The sequence below is a fragment of the Colius striatus genome, chromosome 3 (assembly GCF_028858725.1).
Source record: "Colius striatus isolate bColStr4 chromosome 3, bColStr4.1.hap1, whole genome shotgun sequence".
Lineage (NCBI taxonomy): Eukaryota > Metazoa > Chordata > Aves > Coliiformes > Coliidae > Colius > Colius striatus.
In genome coordinates, this window is record NC_084761.1 from 20,772,956 (window position 1) to 20,791,783 (window position 18,828).

Genomic DNA, 18,828 nt, shown 5'->3' on the forward strand with positions numbered 1-18,828 from the left:
AACTCACCTAGGACAAAGGGTTATCTCTCTGATCTTTTAATGGGTGATGTAACAACATATTGAAGGAACATCCTTGTTAAACTAAATTCCTCTCAGGTGCCTTATAATTATAAGCCAACAGTAACAGAGCTGTAACAACAGAAGAAGAAAGACTACCTTTAGTTATTTGAGCCAGAAGATGACTCAAAACAAAAAAGAAAACAAACAAATGGCAGTTGTGTAAAAAAACGGAAATAAACACTGTACACCCTTGTTATGGAAAGAACTGGCACGATCTCATCTCAAAAGTGATTTAGGTGCTTAATTCCCTCTGCAACTGATTTGAATACTCAAAATTCCTGAGTCCGTGAAAGTAAGTGCATATTTTGTAACAAAATGTTCTTTTACCTACAAGAAAGTGTGATTTAAAAGTCAACTGTAATTAAATGCTGACAAATCTCTGAGCCAATAACATTTGTAACAGTAGCACAGACACAGTGTCTCATTGTTAACACTACATTTTACACTCTGTGGCGACCAGTTTTCCCCTTTCTTCTACAGCATTAATTAGGCATGAACAACCAGAGAGGCTAATCCTTCTTTCCTTTAGGTTCGCAGGACCACAGAGGTTCTTCCCACAAGGTATTTTCCCAACAGTCTACAACCCAGGGCACACTTGCTCAGCCCACAGCCACATCCTAAATGCAGTGGAGGATGTCTGTTTAACTTGAGACTGTTTAACTGTTTAACTGTTTAACCAGTTTATGTTTTTCCCCTCTTCCCATCATATAGCCACAAGCTGGAAATGCCTAATCAAGATATTTAGTCATGTGTACAGCTGAAGCATACATTGGTTGTGAACTGGTCAGAAAGAAATGACCACAGCCGTTGCTGTGGACTTCCTCATTACCTTGGATGCATTTCTGCTCTTTGTACTTCTGGAGTAAGGCACCTTTCAGCTTTACAGCAGCATACACTGGAAGGTTGCAAGAGTCTCACATACTGTCAGCCATACCAGGAGCTCTACAGGTGCCTATAACAAATAAAAGAGATTATTTATCTTGTGCCCAGAGGCCTCAGAGGGCTCAGGGTCAAACTGCAGCAAAAAACCACAACTGTCAGTTGCCAGGTGAACCAGTCAGTAGTCTGTCTGGGCCAGGCTGCAGCTTAAAACTCTTCTCAATTAGATGTGCAGGCCCTAGGGCTCTGCTGAAGGTGAATTCCAATCAGGACATCAGAGCAGTTTATTATCACAGAGCAACAAGAAGGTCTTTTTTTTCTCTCTGTGGCCAAGACAAGCAACAGTGGGGCTCGATGAAGGCAAAGAGATGGTTATTGTTTCACAAGCATTTGGCTTCTGCTCCTACCTTATCCCTGCTTTTACAGCAAATGCCACACACACCCTTCCTTAACAAGCAGGGAAAGGAGGAAGGACTCTCAAGGAGATAGGTGAAATCAGGTTGTTTGTGCTGTTATAACTTCAAGAGTGACTGGGGAGATCAAAACTGTTTTGGACATCAGTAAAGTATCAGATAGCCAGTCTACTCTTGAACCACATTCACTGCAGAAAGGAGGAAATAAAAGCAAAAGACAAACCCTAAGGCCACAGCAGCTAACTGGAACAACAAAAACCCACCACAATGCAGAGGCACACAACCAAAACTGTTTAACCTGTAGCCAAACCTGGGAAATCTAGAGGATGAGCACCAAGGACAATTCTCAGAAGGATCAATGGTCAATATGGGAACGATCTTCAAGAATTAGCCTCCTTCCATTCAGAGCACACTCTGAGAGCCCATGAGTCCAGGTCTCCAAGGCTACAGAGAGCAGGAGCATCCTATCACCCATCTCTAGCATCCTCAACAAAACAGATTTGGCAGTAAGGCCCATTTTGCTGAATCCCTCAAATTCTTGGTTAAGAAGTGATCACCAATCAAAACCAACAATTATCTTCCACTTTAAGGAGTTACCACCAGGCTTCTCAATCTCCCTGCTTTACTCAAGCTCCCTCTCCTAAAGCCAAGTGTCCCTACTCCAGCCTGCCACACACAATGCCTAGGTAACACCTGCCACCTTTCTTGTTTCCTGTTCTACCAGTGAAGCCTTACAGTAGAGAGGGGCAAAAAGGAGGATGTGAGCATTTAGCCATTATTGCAGAGGGCCTTCTTTGAACCAAAAAGCCAGTGCACATCACCGTAGCTCACCAGAGCATAAGAATGGAAAGTCTACAGCAGTACTAGCCAGGAAACAAGCAGCAAACAAAAAAACAGCAGCATTCAAAAAAACCACAACATTTGCGTCTTAGTTTAGGACTGATGGAACAGGAACACGCAGATAGTCTCCTTTAGCTTGGAGCAATGCAGCTCCAGAGCTTGATAACCAATTCACATAGCAAGTGAATGAAGACATTGGTAGCACAAACAGGAGAACAGGGTGGTTGGTTGAATAGCGCCCAGGGCACAGCTGACACCCTCCACAGTCATCTGATGATCATGCAGTACACTGAACACTTTTGAGGCTTTCAACTCAGGGGATCTGAGGTAAACAGCTTAGCTTGCTTTCCACTTTTGCTTTTCACCTTAGGATACCTCACACTTAGTTTGGTAAACCCCAAAGCTCTAACCAACCTCAGAATGACTCTACTTCAGACATCTCATGTTGCAATGGCCTGGGTATAGAGCCAGGCTTTTGCTACCATGCTGACTACCCTAATTGCCTCCATTCCAAATCCATAAGGTGAAACTGTCTCTACATAACAGCATTTTTCTCACCTTAAGAGGGGTCTATTTGATCCTCAGACCAACTGAGGCATCATAGCAAAATCAGGGCATCTTGCTGCCTGAGTAAGTGAGAAGCAGCACAGAGAGCTGACATGCACAATGACACCCACTTCAGGGATAGACATGAGTTGGTCAGACTTTTATACAGACAATGTTCAAGGAATCTTTCTACATAAGAAAACCAAAACCCAGACCCCATGTACTAAGAGATTACAGGAAAGGCAAGCATGAGACAGCAAAAAAACCCCCCATAATTAGCTGTTACAATTACTGAGTGCTAACCATGCTGTGTGTGGTTACAAAGCTTCCACGTTTGGAATCACAGACCGACCACAAACTGGCAAGATGCTGCAGGCACATTTTCTGATTAACACTACAATGCCTAGAAGCTCCTTTGGAAACCCACGTAGAATGTGGCAAAATCTGTCAGGGTCTTAACAGGCACCACTGGGCAGGAAACATTTCTGAAAGTCCAGGCGAGTTCACCTGTGCTCACATAGAAGTTATGCTCCTTTGCAAAGCTAAGCATCGCTGGGAAAACAGACCAACAATTTATTACATAGAGGTGACAGGCAAGTTGGTGATATCCCTTGATGATGAAAGGGCTCAAGATTAAGCCAAATCACACACAGTCCTCGAGTAAGGTCCTGGACTGTGCTAGGTTAGGTGTAGTCAGAAACAGAAACAGAAATGAAGTATGTAAACACAGGCTGCATTTTGTATCCAAGACAGATGAGGAGACTGTTAGACAGTTCTCAGCAGAAAAACAATACAGTTGGCTTTGAAAAGTTGTGAAATCGTTGCCTGTTTCCAACTAGCTGCCTCAGTGATCAGAAAGGATGAGCAATTGTTCCTGGACTGGGAGGAAAACATAATCAGCTTTCCCAAATCATTATGGAAAATAAACTCAACAATAAGTCATATAAAAGCACGAGCTGCCCAACAAATCTCAAATGACACGTTACACTTGCTGAGAATCCAGTGGAAGAAGGAAGTCTTTTTTGCTACTTTCTAGCTGATACCTGAAGGTCTAGTATGGGGAGCTACCCAAGTCCCAGTTATACCATTTTATCTGGGGCAAGTAAAAGGAAGAAATATTTTGTGAAGAACAGCTCGGCAAGTCTCTTGGGAGGGTCCCCCCTTGAAACCACCAGATATTTAGATATAACCCCTTTGATCCCAGAAGGTCAAATTCCATTAAGATGTCACACAAAGCCAACAAATTACAAAAAACAAAGAAAATGTTCAAGGATTCAGGAGGATGGAGCTGCAGAAAAATAATACTAGGACAGCAGAGGGCCTTCATCATGAAAAAAAAAAGAAAAATTTGAATTTCTTAACAGATAAAATTCCACTCAAAAAGTCAATTCTGCTCTACGAGCATATGAAAAGCAAGTTCACTCGAGACAATCTATCATCATGCCAAATACTACTAGTGACTATTGTGAAGGAGCCTGTTCTATCAAAGGAAGTCCACAGCTCAGCAAAGCTACTTTTAAGTTCTTAAACACCCTTTTAATGACTCTCTACTGACTTTGAAATTATTCTTTCAGATGCTCAAAAGAATTTATCTAACTCAGACAGCACTCAGCTTTGAAGAAACAAATGGATGAACACTTAAAAACAATTTAATTAGAATATTGCTGCAAATGACTGGAGATGGGGGTTGTGTAACATTATGCCAGGGGCAATGAGCATGCTGCTGTGTTAAGCAATTTGTAAGAGTAGTTAGGACAAGAGAAGAAACCAGAAATGGGGCTGGGGTGGAGATTTTCATTAGCCTCTAAAACAACTTCCTGTTCTACATTAATTATAACTAATTAAATCCATTAATTACAAGGAAGTCGTAATACTTTTTTCCTTTTCTTAGGTAACATCTAAACACATTGAATTCCTTACTATCAGAAGAAATACAAAGACCTCTAGGGTGAAATGGATCTCTAAATACTATAGCAATTTATCTTTCAGAAACAAAGGCAATTTTCGCCCACGTTAGTTATATTTGTAGTATATTTTTCACCTTAGCATCTCAACAGTACTGTTTTCACATTCCTAGAGTACTTTTTTTCAGAAGTAGTAAGAGTCAGCCCCTTGTGTCGTTACTTCTGCTGGAGTGGAATCTGCTTGGAGGTGGGGAGGGGGAAATCAACTTTCTCACAAAAGAGAAGCTTAGACACAAGCTCTCTTCAAGAAGCTGTGCTGCATGTTAAACATCTGATTTCTCCACCTCCCATCAGTGACTTTTAAAAACTGAATACATTTATTCTCAAATCCAATAGAATTAAAATACCAAGAAGGATAAAAAGAGGAAAATATCCACACAGCTCCTATTAAAAGCAAAACATGAGCACTTGAAATTGTAGGAGTGTCACGACAAACCACCACTGCTCTAACTCCTTTCATTAAACATTTACAGAGACCTCATCTGCATGTCTCAACCTCAAGCAAACAAACCGAAGTTTGAAGTCGGATGTGTTCAGCTGGCCTAGAGAACACTTTCCCTCTTACCCTACCACATTAAAGATGTGAAACAGATGAGAGAAGCTCAAAACCACTGTCAAGTGTAAAACCAAAAAAACTCTTTTCCAAGTCCTTTCTGAGCATATTCTTCTAACTGGGAGATGCTATGAAAACAAACCCCCCCCCCCCCCCCCCCCGCCCCCCAGCACTAATGATGGGCTCCTCTTTGACAATATGCCACATGCCAGGAAAAAAAAAATAAACAAACCCTCATTCTCTTACATCATGTGCTTAACTAAGACCTAGTTCAAATAAATAGCTTTGCCCAGACCTTTACACTGAGGCCAGGTCTGTACTGGGAGCTGTTGGTACAGCTATACCTTGCTTTATGCCAGCAAAGGGCTTGTAGAGTGAGCACAGCTTCTCCCAATGAAAACACACTTGCAAGTGCTTGATATAAAACCTGCACTGATATAAAGATCTTTTTAAGCAAAATAAATGTGCCAGGAGAAGACAAAGGACAAAACAGTCTGCCAGATTTGTTACGGCCTCCTTCATTCTTTAGCCTATGTTTATTTGGCAGAGAAAGATATCAGTAGATCCCCTTCAATGCAGCTCTTATTCACTAACTCTGTCAGGAGTGCAGACACTCAACCCTACTACCACCCTGAAGCACCTAGCCACTTGAAAACTGCTTCTTCCGACTGACATTCCACTCTAGTGGCAGCACTATCCTAGCATTTCCAGTGTCTAGATATGGAACTGATATGAGAGAGCACTACCAACCTCAATGTCACTGTAGCTTTATAGCAAAGTCTCCTTAGCCCCATCACCCACCATCTACAAGGAGCAAAACACCAAACACTTCCCATGGTAAGTGGCCCAGGACATAAAAACCTACACAGGAAGAAAGGGAGAGAGAGAAAAAAAGACAGAATATTAAAATTCTTCAAGAGACCTAACCCTTGCATTTTCTTCTTCTCACTGTGGCTCCTTCAATTGTCTAGCACACAGGAACCAGAACAGAGATTGTGCAGTGTCACTGGCAAGGCAGGACCTGAGCACCCACCTGCTCTCTGAACTCTGAAGGTAGTTGCTCAAGATAGAGGTTAGTGGCACAGATTGTTCTGTTGCAGCAGTACTAGGATTACCTTCAACTGTATGCTATCCTTGCTTCTCTCTGTCAGGTACGGGTCATAAACCTCGTATCTTAAAGAAATGCTCAAAGACAAGTGGCACTTTCCACTTACTTATATAGTTGTGATCTATAGAAAAGCAAGTCAAGTTTTATCCTTGTCTTCTTTAGCAAGAACAAAAATCCTCACCGTTGAAAAGACCTTTCACATTGTACTTCCAAACCTGGAAATAAAAGTCCATCAATCAATTTCCTTCTAACATGTGGAAACCTACTTGATCCAGTCTCTGCTCGACTCATTCACTCAGCACGTTACATGACATGTTCTGCTTTATTCAGGTCATCGCCCATTCCCAACTCTCACTCAGCTGTTTCAATAAGGAACACTGCATAATCCAAAGCAATAGGTCAAGTACAAAACAGATTTTGTTCCTGTCTCTGATGCCCAAGGTCACACAGGAAATGGATGATCCACTCCACACTCTGTCTCAACTTAAGTCTTCTCTAAAAAGAAGGGTGTACAACTGTATTAGGAGATGATAATCATAGTAACTACTTAATGAAAGCTTAAAAAAACCTCAATGTAGTTTTCAAAATCACTTTTTGAGCATTTTAACAAAATATCACACCTTCTTTACAATATATGAAGCATCTCCTAATTAGTTCAAGGCATATTTCACTGGTAATCTATTCAGGTAGCAGGCAGTGGATACACTTGACTTACTTGGACTGCACTATTTCACTGCTCTTCAGAATATCTTCAGGGAATTCAAACAAGACATTCCTAAAGCATTTACTTTCTACATTTCTGGTTTAAGTGTCATATAGTTTTCCAGGCGCACAATAAAAATACCGACTAATTCCACCAACTTGGAACCCAACTAGCTCTTCTCCCAGAAAACACCAAACTATTTGTAATTGTCTACAACACTAACTGCAAGCTGTAACCTGCAGATGCCTGAGGCCAAAGGCCAAAGGTTTTGCAAAAGGTAACAGAGAAAGTAAGTCTTCTCTCAGGAAGCTTGCATTAATTCCATACAAGCATGAAACCTGTAAAAGTGGTCTAAACCAGTGCAAAAAACAGCTAGTGCACAAGTTCAAAACTTGCCAGCCATCATGGGCCTCTCGAAAAAGCTAAGAATTTTAGCCACAAAAAATACCATCCTGTGGAAATAATTCTCCTGTCATTGCTTGTGCAAAGCAAAAGCTAGTTGATGAAATGCTGCTGTTCGTTGAAAAGAATGTCCACATCGTACAGACTGTTGCTGAAGCAGAAACAGTGTTTGTTTTACTGGCAAAACAAACTGGTAAAGCCCCACTAGCCCCAGCAGGCATGTGCAAGTCACTCAAGTCATAGTTCCTATGACTGTCAGTGAATTTTACATGCTACAGAGATTTTAATGGATCCCATTTAGCAACAGTCTACTTCAAAGCTAGCTATACCTCAATCTCATCCTAGATTACAGCATAACTGTTTCCTGTAAGGGCAGAAAGTCTTTCCATCTTGGGTTCTTGGTTTGATTTCTGTGTAATTATTTTGAAATTAAGTTTCAATAATGAAGATGAGTCACAGATTTAGTCCAGGGCATCTCATTCTCTCGTATATGCTGGTAGACAAAACTGTAAAAACCATATCAATTAGAAGAAAATCAGCTCTACCATATCTCCCTTTCCAACATCCGTTTGCCTCTTCAGCTGGTGGGATCAAACAGGAGCACTTTTAGCAGGATTGTCCCTAGACCATTTGTCAGTGTCTGTGACATTAGCAAACAGCTTGTTTCTCTAGGTCTACAGTTTTTAAAATACAAACCAATACATGAAATAACTGTCCTGGCACAATTAAGGCTATACCTTAGAGTATGTGCGATTCACTGAAAACCACGGACACCGTCCAGAATCCGGACAAAATTGGATTAATCACAAAATGTTCTAAACCTAGCATGTTTCTTATGGTAGCTTGTTTAAATTCAGCCTGAGACAGGCTAATTTTCTGGTTTATCCTTAGCAATAGCCAATGTCACAGACTAAAGGCTTTATTTGCCTCTCCCTTGCACTCAGCTTTCTCTCAATCCATTCCTGTTGATCCATACCAGCCTTCAGATTACCCATTCTGCTGCACCAAACTCTTCAGCTACAAGTTCTTCCACACCTACATTCTTCATCTTCCCTTTTTTAGGAGGGAGGACGCAATATCATCAACCACATACCAGCAGCAAACATCTCCTGGTCACTAGTTTACTTGAGTAAAGACTGACAGAGACTGGTCATTATTATGTGAATCCCCAACTACCAGGGCTGACTACACTGCCTCTTGAAGCAGTTTCTCATCTTCCAAGTGTCTTAAGTATGTGGTCTGTCTCTATTGCCACAGACAACAGTTTGCAGAAGTTATATTAGTAGAACTGTTATGTTCAGTCCCCTTGTTGCACATCATTTGACAACTCTCACGCAAGTATTTCCAACTTTTACATTTCCCAGATGTGTATTTTCTGCAGCATCAGGCAATTGCTTACAGAGACAACATACCCTGGGCTCCTGCTACCATTACAGCTTTTTTGAGTAAGAAGGTACTCTACTCATTCATTATCTGCTTACATGTCATTTCAGGTATATCTATGCATTCATTATTTCCAAGCTCATCATATTTCTTTTATTTAACTTTTATCTCAATTGTCTCTCTAAAAAAGAGCAGGTAAGAACTTCCCTCTAGCTCCTTCCATCCTCCCCAACCATTCCTGTAGCAGTTCAAAGGTTAAAAAATGCAGAATAAATCTTAAGGCACTCCTTGCTATCAGGAGTGCAGGTGCTACCAATGAGTCATGCTCAGAAAAGCAACCTGTCCAAGACCACACACTGTCAGCAAGTCACAACTAGAGCCAAGGACATTCAAACACTAATACTTCTGTTATTATTTCAGATGAATGCAAATTTTACAAACAGCCCACAGTCCCCTTAGGAAAAAGAACAAGAAAGGACAAAACAAACAAAAAAACCCGCACACACCAAAAAAACCTAAAACTGAACTACATATACTCATAATAGCCATTGGTTAACCAGAGCTGTGATCTTGAAACTGTTAACATAGGTCAAAGGCAGTACTAAAGAAGAAAGATGAAAGTTGCATTGGGGTGGCACCAGCTCCCAAACTGAGGGTGCTGATGGAGATGCCTGCAGGGTAGATGCACAGCATCTAAAGCACAGTGTTCACATCTATGTGCACGTGCCTAGGAAGCTGCACTGCACCTGATGTCTTCCCTACCTGGGAAGTAAGGAAAGCCAACTGCACTTTGTATAAAGTCCTAAGAGTTTATAATACACAAAATATACTGTCAGCTCATCAAGTTAACATATTCACAGCAAGGATGTTAGGAAAAACCTTGCTAGTAAATTAGCTTCTAGACTTTCTTGCCTAGAAATCAATACATCAACATGGCCACAAGAGATAAAATCAAAGAAATAAAGCTGCCTTCTATCTCAAATAAAAGGAGAGACACTTTGCATGGAGTCATGCTTGGGAAAAAAAAATCAAATTACTTGCCTTGTTCTGTGAACATAGTGCTCCCTTAAACAGATACTATAAAGACTTTTAGTAAAACATAAAAAACCAGAAAACCTCAAAACATAACACCCTGAAATCACACAGCAGAAGTAGAAATTGGTACTTACATGAAGAGGTTGAGAATTGTACTATCTACAGCTAACTTCAAGACCTTAAGTATTTCCTAGTGAAAGACAGGATCATACAATGGATATACTGTTCCAGCCAGCAGGAAACACTGTAGGACAGACCTAATCCCCTACAGAAATGTCTTCCAAGATGTAAAGTATCTACAGCTATCCAAGGCAAGGATCAGTATGACAACAGCCAGTAGTTTAGTCTAGGCATATAGACTCGGACTGCAGGAGCTCAGGAGGTAAATGACAGAGCAATGCAGGTATCACCATCCAATGTGTATGCTGCTATAAGTAAATAAAATGCAAAGAGCAGTAGCATGACAGGCACAGAAGGAGAATCAGGTTATATTCCGGTGCTGGAAACAGAGTAAAAGAATAGGCAAAACAAAACTCCCTAGAACATAGTGCACAAATGTAGAGATACAGAAAATTCCAGACAAAAAGTGGCTAAAAAGGAGAGTTCTGCAGAGGGACTTCAAAAGAGACAGAGACCTTCAGTTCATGCTCCACAGCAAGCAGAGAACTGCTACATTCTCAGCAATGCTTTCTGACCTACTGTCAAATGACTCCAGCTGCAGTATCAAGACAATCCCAGAAGCAATGCTAAGAGCAGTATTTAAAGCCCAAACTGCAACCAGATGCTGGAGATGTCCTCATCTGAGGGCAACGGGCAAGTGCAAATCGTCAATAAAACATGGAACTAAGATGCATTATCACTTTGAGTGTATCATGGGTGAACAACCTTGGGAGAAAAGGAAACGTTCAGATAGAAAGTTAGAGAATTTGTCCATGCCAGAGACAAGTCAATCAGCCTCAATGCATGCATAGACTAACTGTAAGTCATTAATAGACATCATGAAAAGCCACTCCTTACATGAGCTAAATCATTACGAATGTGATTAAGATTCCAGCTGTATTGTATAAATTGTGTGTGATAAAGCCCTAAGACTTAGCAGATACAATTAGAAATTATTTCTAGAGAGTACCATGCCATAGTGTCACCAAAGATCAGTCCTGCCTATAGTAAAATGGTGAACAGGATGGGAAGCCACAAGGAGAACAATTATCCACTAAATCACAACCATCACACTGTCCTCTGAGGAAAAGGCCAGTCTTGTTCACAGCCATGAGTACATTCAAAAGGCACAGAAAGTCAGTCTCAGCAGGTAAGAGCTGAAACGGTGAGATCAGTATGTACTTCACAGCTGAATGTCTAAGAATAGTAGGGGCAGTCATTAGGTACAAAAACCCAATTGTAAGTGTACACACAATAGCATGAGGCACACTGAAAATAGAGACTGCCTGAGAAAAGGAAGGCTTACAGCCTCAAGGAATTTCAGTTAATTCTCCAGGACCTAAAACTGCTAACTCCACAAAACAGAGCTATACTCCTCTGCCACAATACACTGCAAGCCTGCCATTCAGAAATCAGAACGTTTAATGCAAGAATGGCAGTTGAAGCAAGCCATAAAAGCTACAGCATCCTAACAAGCTATTGTCAGACTAGGGCAACAGTACACTGCAGCAGAAACCCCGCTTGAACAAGCCTTTCAAGTCGGTTGACATGATGCCTATTCCCTAGATAACAATAAAGCAGAGACAGCAAAGAAATTGTTGACAAGGACAAGCACACATAAAGTACCTACCCAACTGTGCTGGCCCATTGCAATAAACCCTCATGATACATGAAGCATTGCAGATCAGAAACAAATACCTAAAATGTCAATTCTCTCTTTCTATGACAGTGGGTCTTCTCCTCCCGAGGCGCAGCAAAGACAGGACAAAGGCAGCTGAGCCAGACCAGCAGTCTGCTGCAACAAAACAGTCAATGACCTGAGGCCACTGTAGGCAGCTGAGAGGGTCAGGGTAAAGGCCATGCGCTAGCCCCACAGAGAGGACAAAGCCAAAGGTGCCGCTGAAACTTAGCAGAGAGCAACCACTATCGTTTTAAGAAACTAGCAGGAGCAAATCTGAACATAATTATGACAAGTATGCACTGTCAGCATACATCCATAGACAGTGCAGAAGCCAGGAAGTTAGGAAAAGCCCTGGCAAACAGCTGGGCTAGCACAGGGGAAATGCTCAGAAAAGAGGACCAGAAAACTTCAGATACCCAATTGGAAGAGAGGCAGAAGCCACATCCTCAAGTAGGCTGCATACTATGGAAACACTGGCTTTAGCAACTCTGTTACAACTTGTGTGAGATTATGATTTTAGTATTTATTACAAGACAAATAACAAGCCAAGAGGAATTTGGAGAGAAAAGCTGAAAACATAGGGTAGAGAAGTCTGGAGAAAGCATGGGACCATACTCTGAACTGCAGTGGCAATTACTTTGTAAATAACACTGAGGAGCCAACTGTCTTACTCTAAATTGGCCAGTACTATCAGCCACCAAACATAGATGGTGCAAGCTGGACCACCTTGACATTCTGGAGATACGTGTCACCTGCCTAAGACACTGTGAAGAGCAGTCAGCAGAAACCCAAGCAATGGGCAATAGCCTCCATTCTAATTTGGCATTCACTATGTTCTTATTTACACCGATATTTATACCCATGGATCAAAATCTAGAACAATAAAAGTAACCTACACCCAACAGCCTAGACTTAGAGGTTCTGTGCATTACCTTGATTTTACATCCACGCTTAACATCAATCTAAGGTAAAATAAATCCCTGTACAGAATCCCCACTCCTTGTCACTACTGGATTTCAATCAGTTTTCAGAGGATCCATACCAGCTCAGCTGTATATTTGGCACAGGACGTACTGTGAGTGGTTTCAGTTACGAGAATTCAGGATTGCTTTATTTTCCCTGCACAGTGCCAGCATTCATACTGCTCACTGCACTCACGCCTGACAGCTCTGCACTAGAAGACTGTTAATGCTCAGACACCTGGGGATTAGCATCATCCATGTGCCAGTATTCACTCACAGAAGAGAACAGCTGGTGGCTGCATGGCAGACCTCCCATTAGCTCAGCCTTTTCTGGTCTTTCACTTAATCCAACAGAGGCTTGCTTTTATTCCCCTCCCCGCAGAGATCAAGATTTATCTCATTCAGTAGAGTGTTTATTTAGTAGTCTAATGTTTTTGCTATGGCAAAGCAAGGAAGTGACCTCTTCCTTCTTTACCTTTCCCAAAGCCATTGACTGTTAAAACAGTACCACTGTTCTTGCAGCCAGCTCAGCAAAAGAGAACTGAGGACACGATGACCTCGCGTGGCAGACTCTGTGCATCGCCTCACCATCGCCACTGGCTACAGGGACTGCAGCACAGTGTTTGCCATCAATGGTATTTCAAGATTAAATCTGTAATAAGTTTCCTTTCCTCACAAACCGTGATAGTTTTCAGTGGCCATGCTTTCCTGTGACCTAACGCAACACAATTGATGTTGCACTCATGACTTTTAATATCTTTTAAAACCAATAGTTTCTTCTGGCCATGAATCTGGGCCAGTGACCCCTTTCATGAGGGCATCAAAACATCCTAGTAAAAAATCTAAAACCAGGGCTACATTCATTCTCATTTATCTCATAGGGCACTTCAGACCTACCCAACAGCACACCAGAAGGCTGGGAGGATTAGTTATTTAATACTGAAGACATAGAGAGATATCAATATTTTAAAGATTAAAAGATTTGAGGCAAAGAGTGATTTATGGTCACGCAGTGGCTCTGAACCAGAGCTGGGAAGACAACCTTGCAGTCCCTTACACACAGCTATGCTGAAACCTCTTGGCAACAGCAATTGCACACAGCTTTTTTCCTAAAGTATTAACAGCTTATGGTGAGTTTTTCCTGTTGTTTTTTATTTCATGAATATATATCTTGGAGTCTTTAATTACTGGGAAAAGAACAGAATCATTTCAATATCAACCACATTTTATATAAGATTGCATTATTATGAAGTTTACTTAAATAAAGATAGATAGAAATAAGTAACTGGCACAAATATGGGTTTTTTTTAAAGTTCTATCTACACAATTGGTTGCTGTTCTAAGAAGCATTAAGAGAACTTAAAATCCACTATAAAGAAAACTACAAGGCCCAAAAATAACAGCAATATCACATCTACTTCTCACAGGTGTACTTGCATAGCAATTAAAACATTACCAAACACTAATTTCATCCACATCCTGACAAAACGCACATACCAATCTTTTTTCCCCAATCGTGATGACATTTGATTATAACAAACAAGCATTTCTAGCCATCAAAGTACTTCTCACCCAAGAGAAAAGGGACACAACACTCAAAGATTGAAAAAACATCATCACCAAATAAGTAGGTATCAGTTCAGAAACCACCTTTATCTCCAACAGGCAAATAACCAATACAATAAACCCATTCTGTGGTTGCCTGGGAACAGATTTAAGCAAAGAAAAGAATGCTGGCAAATTTGAAAGGCTGAGGAACTGTTAGAGCTCCGAGGCTTAGGCTGACTCACAGGCAGAAGACTCTCAGGACATCTCCACTTCTCTTTATGCTGCGTCTGTCCCACATACAAGTAACTTGAGCTCCATGTACTTCAGCCCAGCTACTTGCAAAGCCCTGAGAAGCTTGGGGGTGGGTGGGCTCTGTGTTTGCATTTGTTGGGTTTTTTTCTCCCCAGCAATTAAAAACACGCAAATAATTGGTCACGACTCCGCTCCTTCAAAACCCAAACTTGGCAGTCAGAGCTTTTGTAAAGCTTTCTGGAACGAGATGCAGATAACCTGCCACAGAATTTCTGTGTGCTGTGTGATGGGTTTTAAAAGAAGTCTTTATTAGAACTCAGACTCGCTTCCTCCTTGCAGTGAACACTGTCATTTCAATTCCTGTAATTAAATCCACAATTTTGACAGCTCAAACTACAGGAATAATTGCACTGTTTGTCAAAATAAGTTGTTACTGTTCAGGCTGATGCCAGGAATGTTTTAAAGGCTTCTAACTATGTGTTTCAAGTAAATTTGAACTGAATCTCTGTCCATTCCACCTCAGTTTCTGGAGCAAAGATCTTGAAATCTTTCCTTTTACTAGGAAAATCTGAAGCACGAGATTTTCTACCATACTGTTGCAACATTCCACTATAACGTAACTATTACACAAACACTGCCACTGATCAGTAACTTATAGACATGACACATTTTGTATAACTCCGTGTCTCTATCCGAGAAGTTCATTTCCTGCATACGAGAAAAATCTTAAGCCAGTCAATGTTTCAGAGATGCTCGGAACTCATACACCAAATACATCAAGAATACATAATGTTAAATTCATCCTTTTTACCAGGATTACGTACTTGCAATGCACAACATCATTTCTTTTACGAGACAAGGAAGACAACACTATTAGGCATTGAAAAAATCTTCCAACCAGCTTTATTTTTTCAGTCAACGGTTAGAGAATGCCAGCAAAATTCCAACCACAAATGAAGAATGAGCAGGTAACACAGGCACCAGAGTAAACAATAAAATGCTTTACAAGAAAATGTCACGTTCAAAAGCCAACTGTGCAGTCATTCAGAAATGTTTAAAGCAGAACAAAGTAGCTCATAAAACATAGTACTTAAGATGTGTACCCTGTCTAGATTCTATTTTCTGCACCTGAAACAAAAGTGGCTCAGTAATAACAAAAGATGCACTAGTACAGCAGCTACTCCACAAAGGTCTCCCCTTCTCATGCCAAGAAGATGCCAAAGGGCAGCCTAATTCAATTACTGCAGTATCTTGTATAAGCACCCAGGAGACCCAGTAAACAAATGGAGAAACTGGAACAAAAGCCGGAAGTCACTTCTGACATCCAAAACGTGATTCAGGAAAGACTGAAAAACCCATCATTTACAGAAGGAGGCCATTTGCAAAATTTTCTTCTTCCTTTTGTGGTACTCATCAAGCAAATGTACTCCTCTACCACTACCAAAGAGCTCTGTTTTATTAAAAGATAAAAAAAAATTAAATAGGGAAAAGAACAAACGTGACAGAGGATGGAAAGCCTCTTAATATCCTGGTTTGCAGTGCACATTAAAAACAGATATAACATCTTATTTGTTATCTACAGAGTTATATCCACATTTTGATGTCTTTTAATTCAATGTATTCTGTGAATAACTTAACCTACCAAAATTGTCAGACAACTTTTTTTATACCATACAATATCAAACTCCAGGTTATATTAAAATTCTCTCACCAGCAAAAATGTTTTGTACTCCTCAGAACAATGAGACATCCATTACAAATCAATTCCTCTAAAAACACAACTACATTCTTAAAAATAAAATAGCTGCTGAGCACAAAATAAATTAAAAGAGACAATAAAATATTTTGGAAAAACTTACTGGTCTGATTAGAAACAGGTGCAATGTTTGTGAACTCTCATAATTCTAGTATCTTCCGAATTTGTGTGTGTTACTTCATATAATACTGAACAGACCTACTGAATTATTTAATAATTTCCCTGTTCACAAAGTTTGTTTGTTCCTCAAAATTAAATCAACAGGATTGAGTCCTGCCTCTCCAGAGGCCTTCTATAAAAGCAGAAGCTGTACTTCAGACTTTGATCGCACAGATGTTTGAAACAGTTTGACTCTGCACTTCAAAGAGGATTATAACGTGCTCAGAAATTCTTTGACCTGCAAAAAGAAACAAATATGGTTAATTAAACTATTTATCAACAGAAATATACAGCACCTGCATTTACCTCTCCATTGCTTTACATGTTACTACAACCTACAGAAAGAGAAACTGGGAAAAATAATCCTAGGCTCAGCTATGCTATTTCTTCTGCACCAAGGACTTTTTCAGCCACGGTATCTGTAATTTGGCAGGTGCAGAGACAGACACATTAGAACAATGCTCATTCCTCTGTGGTCTTAAATTGCAGCCCTGCATTGCAAATTAATTCTCTTAAAAGCAGGCCTAATGTAAGCACATGGAAGATAATGACCACCTCAAAAGACCCGTCATTTGGAATGTCACTGAACAACTCAATGCATCTAATCAGTATGTTCCTTGGAATTTGAGTTTGGTAAATACATAATAAAACAATACCTAGAACAATGCCATAAATAGTTCAGCTACTGTTGAACTCCATTTCTAGTATCTGAAGAGTGTTTCAAATGGCTACAGCTACCCAAAACTTACTAGCAAAGTTCTGGCCCACAGAATGCTACCTAGAACCCCAAGTTGGAAATCTACAATCCTCCACAGAGCACCAAGCTCCTGTACAGCACTTCAAATAACCCATGCAAATTGCGTGACAACTAGATTCAAACCAGGCAGCATGCCAAGCAGCCAGCTACTAAAACACTTGCCAGTAAGGTCACTTAAGACACCACCTTACCTTTGGGTCACTACTAAAGGCTGCAGGAACACAATGTGCTGAGAACATGCTTCTTGCCACAGGTATGCGCATCTGTGTGTTGTGCCCCCGCCACTCCCCCTCCCCAAAAGAAAGAGAGCAATTACTCACTCCCTTTAAAGCACAGTGGTAGGAAGAGCTGGTAGCAATGCCCAGGCCACCTTTTGAAAAATATATCAAACCAATAGATCATAGGAAGAGAGGGCCTTGGCACACAACTCCTGCCTCTCAGTTTCAGGAGCATCCTAGCAACTACACTGCGATACAGGCTGAACTAGAAGCATTTTCTTCTCTGCCCACTCAAGCCAGAATACTGCACAGAAAGGAACTGACAATTCACTGGAGAATATGGCATCATGCTTTTGGCAGAGGCTCTCATACACAGAGCACATCTGTAAACGTTTTGTCCAAATTCTTGATGTGAACTGGAAATGGACCATGGATCTCATTCTCCAGCTGTGACCCTTCCCTTCCTAGGTCAGGGCTCAAGGAGGTCAAATCCCTTCATGTAGAGAAGGGAACATATAACTGTGACAATACTCTTAACTTCAAAGATATAATCAGAAAACCACTTCAGAAAATAGCAAAAATAATACTGCATGACAGATATTACCATGATTTATACACTAGGTACAGTTTCAGGATGGGTCTCAAAGAGAGCAACATGACAGAGGTGAGAAGGAAGCATACAGCTTTGGGGTCCTCATTGGACTCAAGCATACTCCAAAGGCTGAAGCACTCAGACTCATGAAGAGTGTGGCAGTTCTGGGACTCCACTTAGGAAATGCCAAAAATAAGGCCAGCACAGGACTTGGGCTGTTCCCAGATAACCTGAGAGGCTACAGAGGCATAAACTCCTCTGAAATCCTGATTCAGGTGCCTGACCTTGGCCTTATCTCACAATGCAGATGGGAAGCATATTCCCTCCACAGCTGTGATGTCAGTCATTCCATCAATAAACAAGCCAAAGGCTGGTTTTAATCAGGTGAACAATTCCACTTCTTAGTAGATAAACTGAGATCAAAGAACAAAGCTGCTCTTCTCATGAGGTAAACAGTTTCTTTACAAACAGTGGAAAAAGGTGCACATACTATTACTAAGGTCTATAACTCATTGCAACTACAAGTAAAGTTGTCCTCAGCTGAATCCCATCAAGATTCAAATACCAAACACCTAAGCAGTAAAAATGCTGACAGTTTGACCTAGCTTGATTTTAAATATATGTTATTATAATATATTTTATATAGTATAATTTATATTTTTTGCTAAGGATTAGATTTTCTTAATCAAACAGAAACCTCAACTTTAATTCTCTTTGTATCAAATACACATTATTTTTTCCATGCCTTCAAATAAAACTAGAACATACTTTTGATTTCTATTCTGCATTACTTCCTAAAAAAGGAGAAAGCTACAGTTAAGAAGTACTCCCTGAAGTTTCAGACCACTGCTTTTGAGA

At 40.6% G+C, this 18,828-nt stretch overlaps 1 protein-coding gene across 3 annotated transcripts in view; it reads right to left on the bottom strand.

The window, feature by feature from the left end:
• Window positions 1-18,828, bottom strand: part of SLC4A4 (solute carrier family 4 member 4) — a 246,237-nt gene that overhangs the window by 218,825 nt on the left and 8,584 nt on the right. The window contains exon 7 of one of the 3 annotated variants that reach the window (XM_061994179.1): window positions 15,362-16,641. The exons of the other annotated variants lie outside the window; for them this stretch is intronic. Coding sequence (XP_061850163.1) covers window positions 16,615-16,641 — 27 coding nt within the window. The 3' untranslated portion in view covers window positions 15,362-16,614. Of the gene's footprint in view, window positions 1-15,361; window positions 16,642-18,828 lie in introns of those variants that run through there. 3 annotated transcript variants of the gene reach the window in all.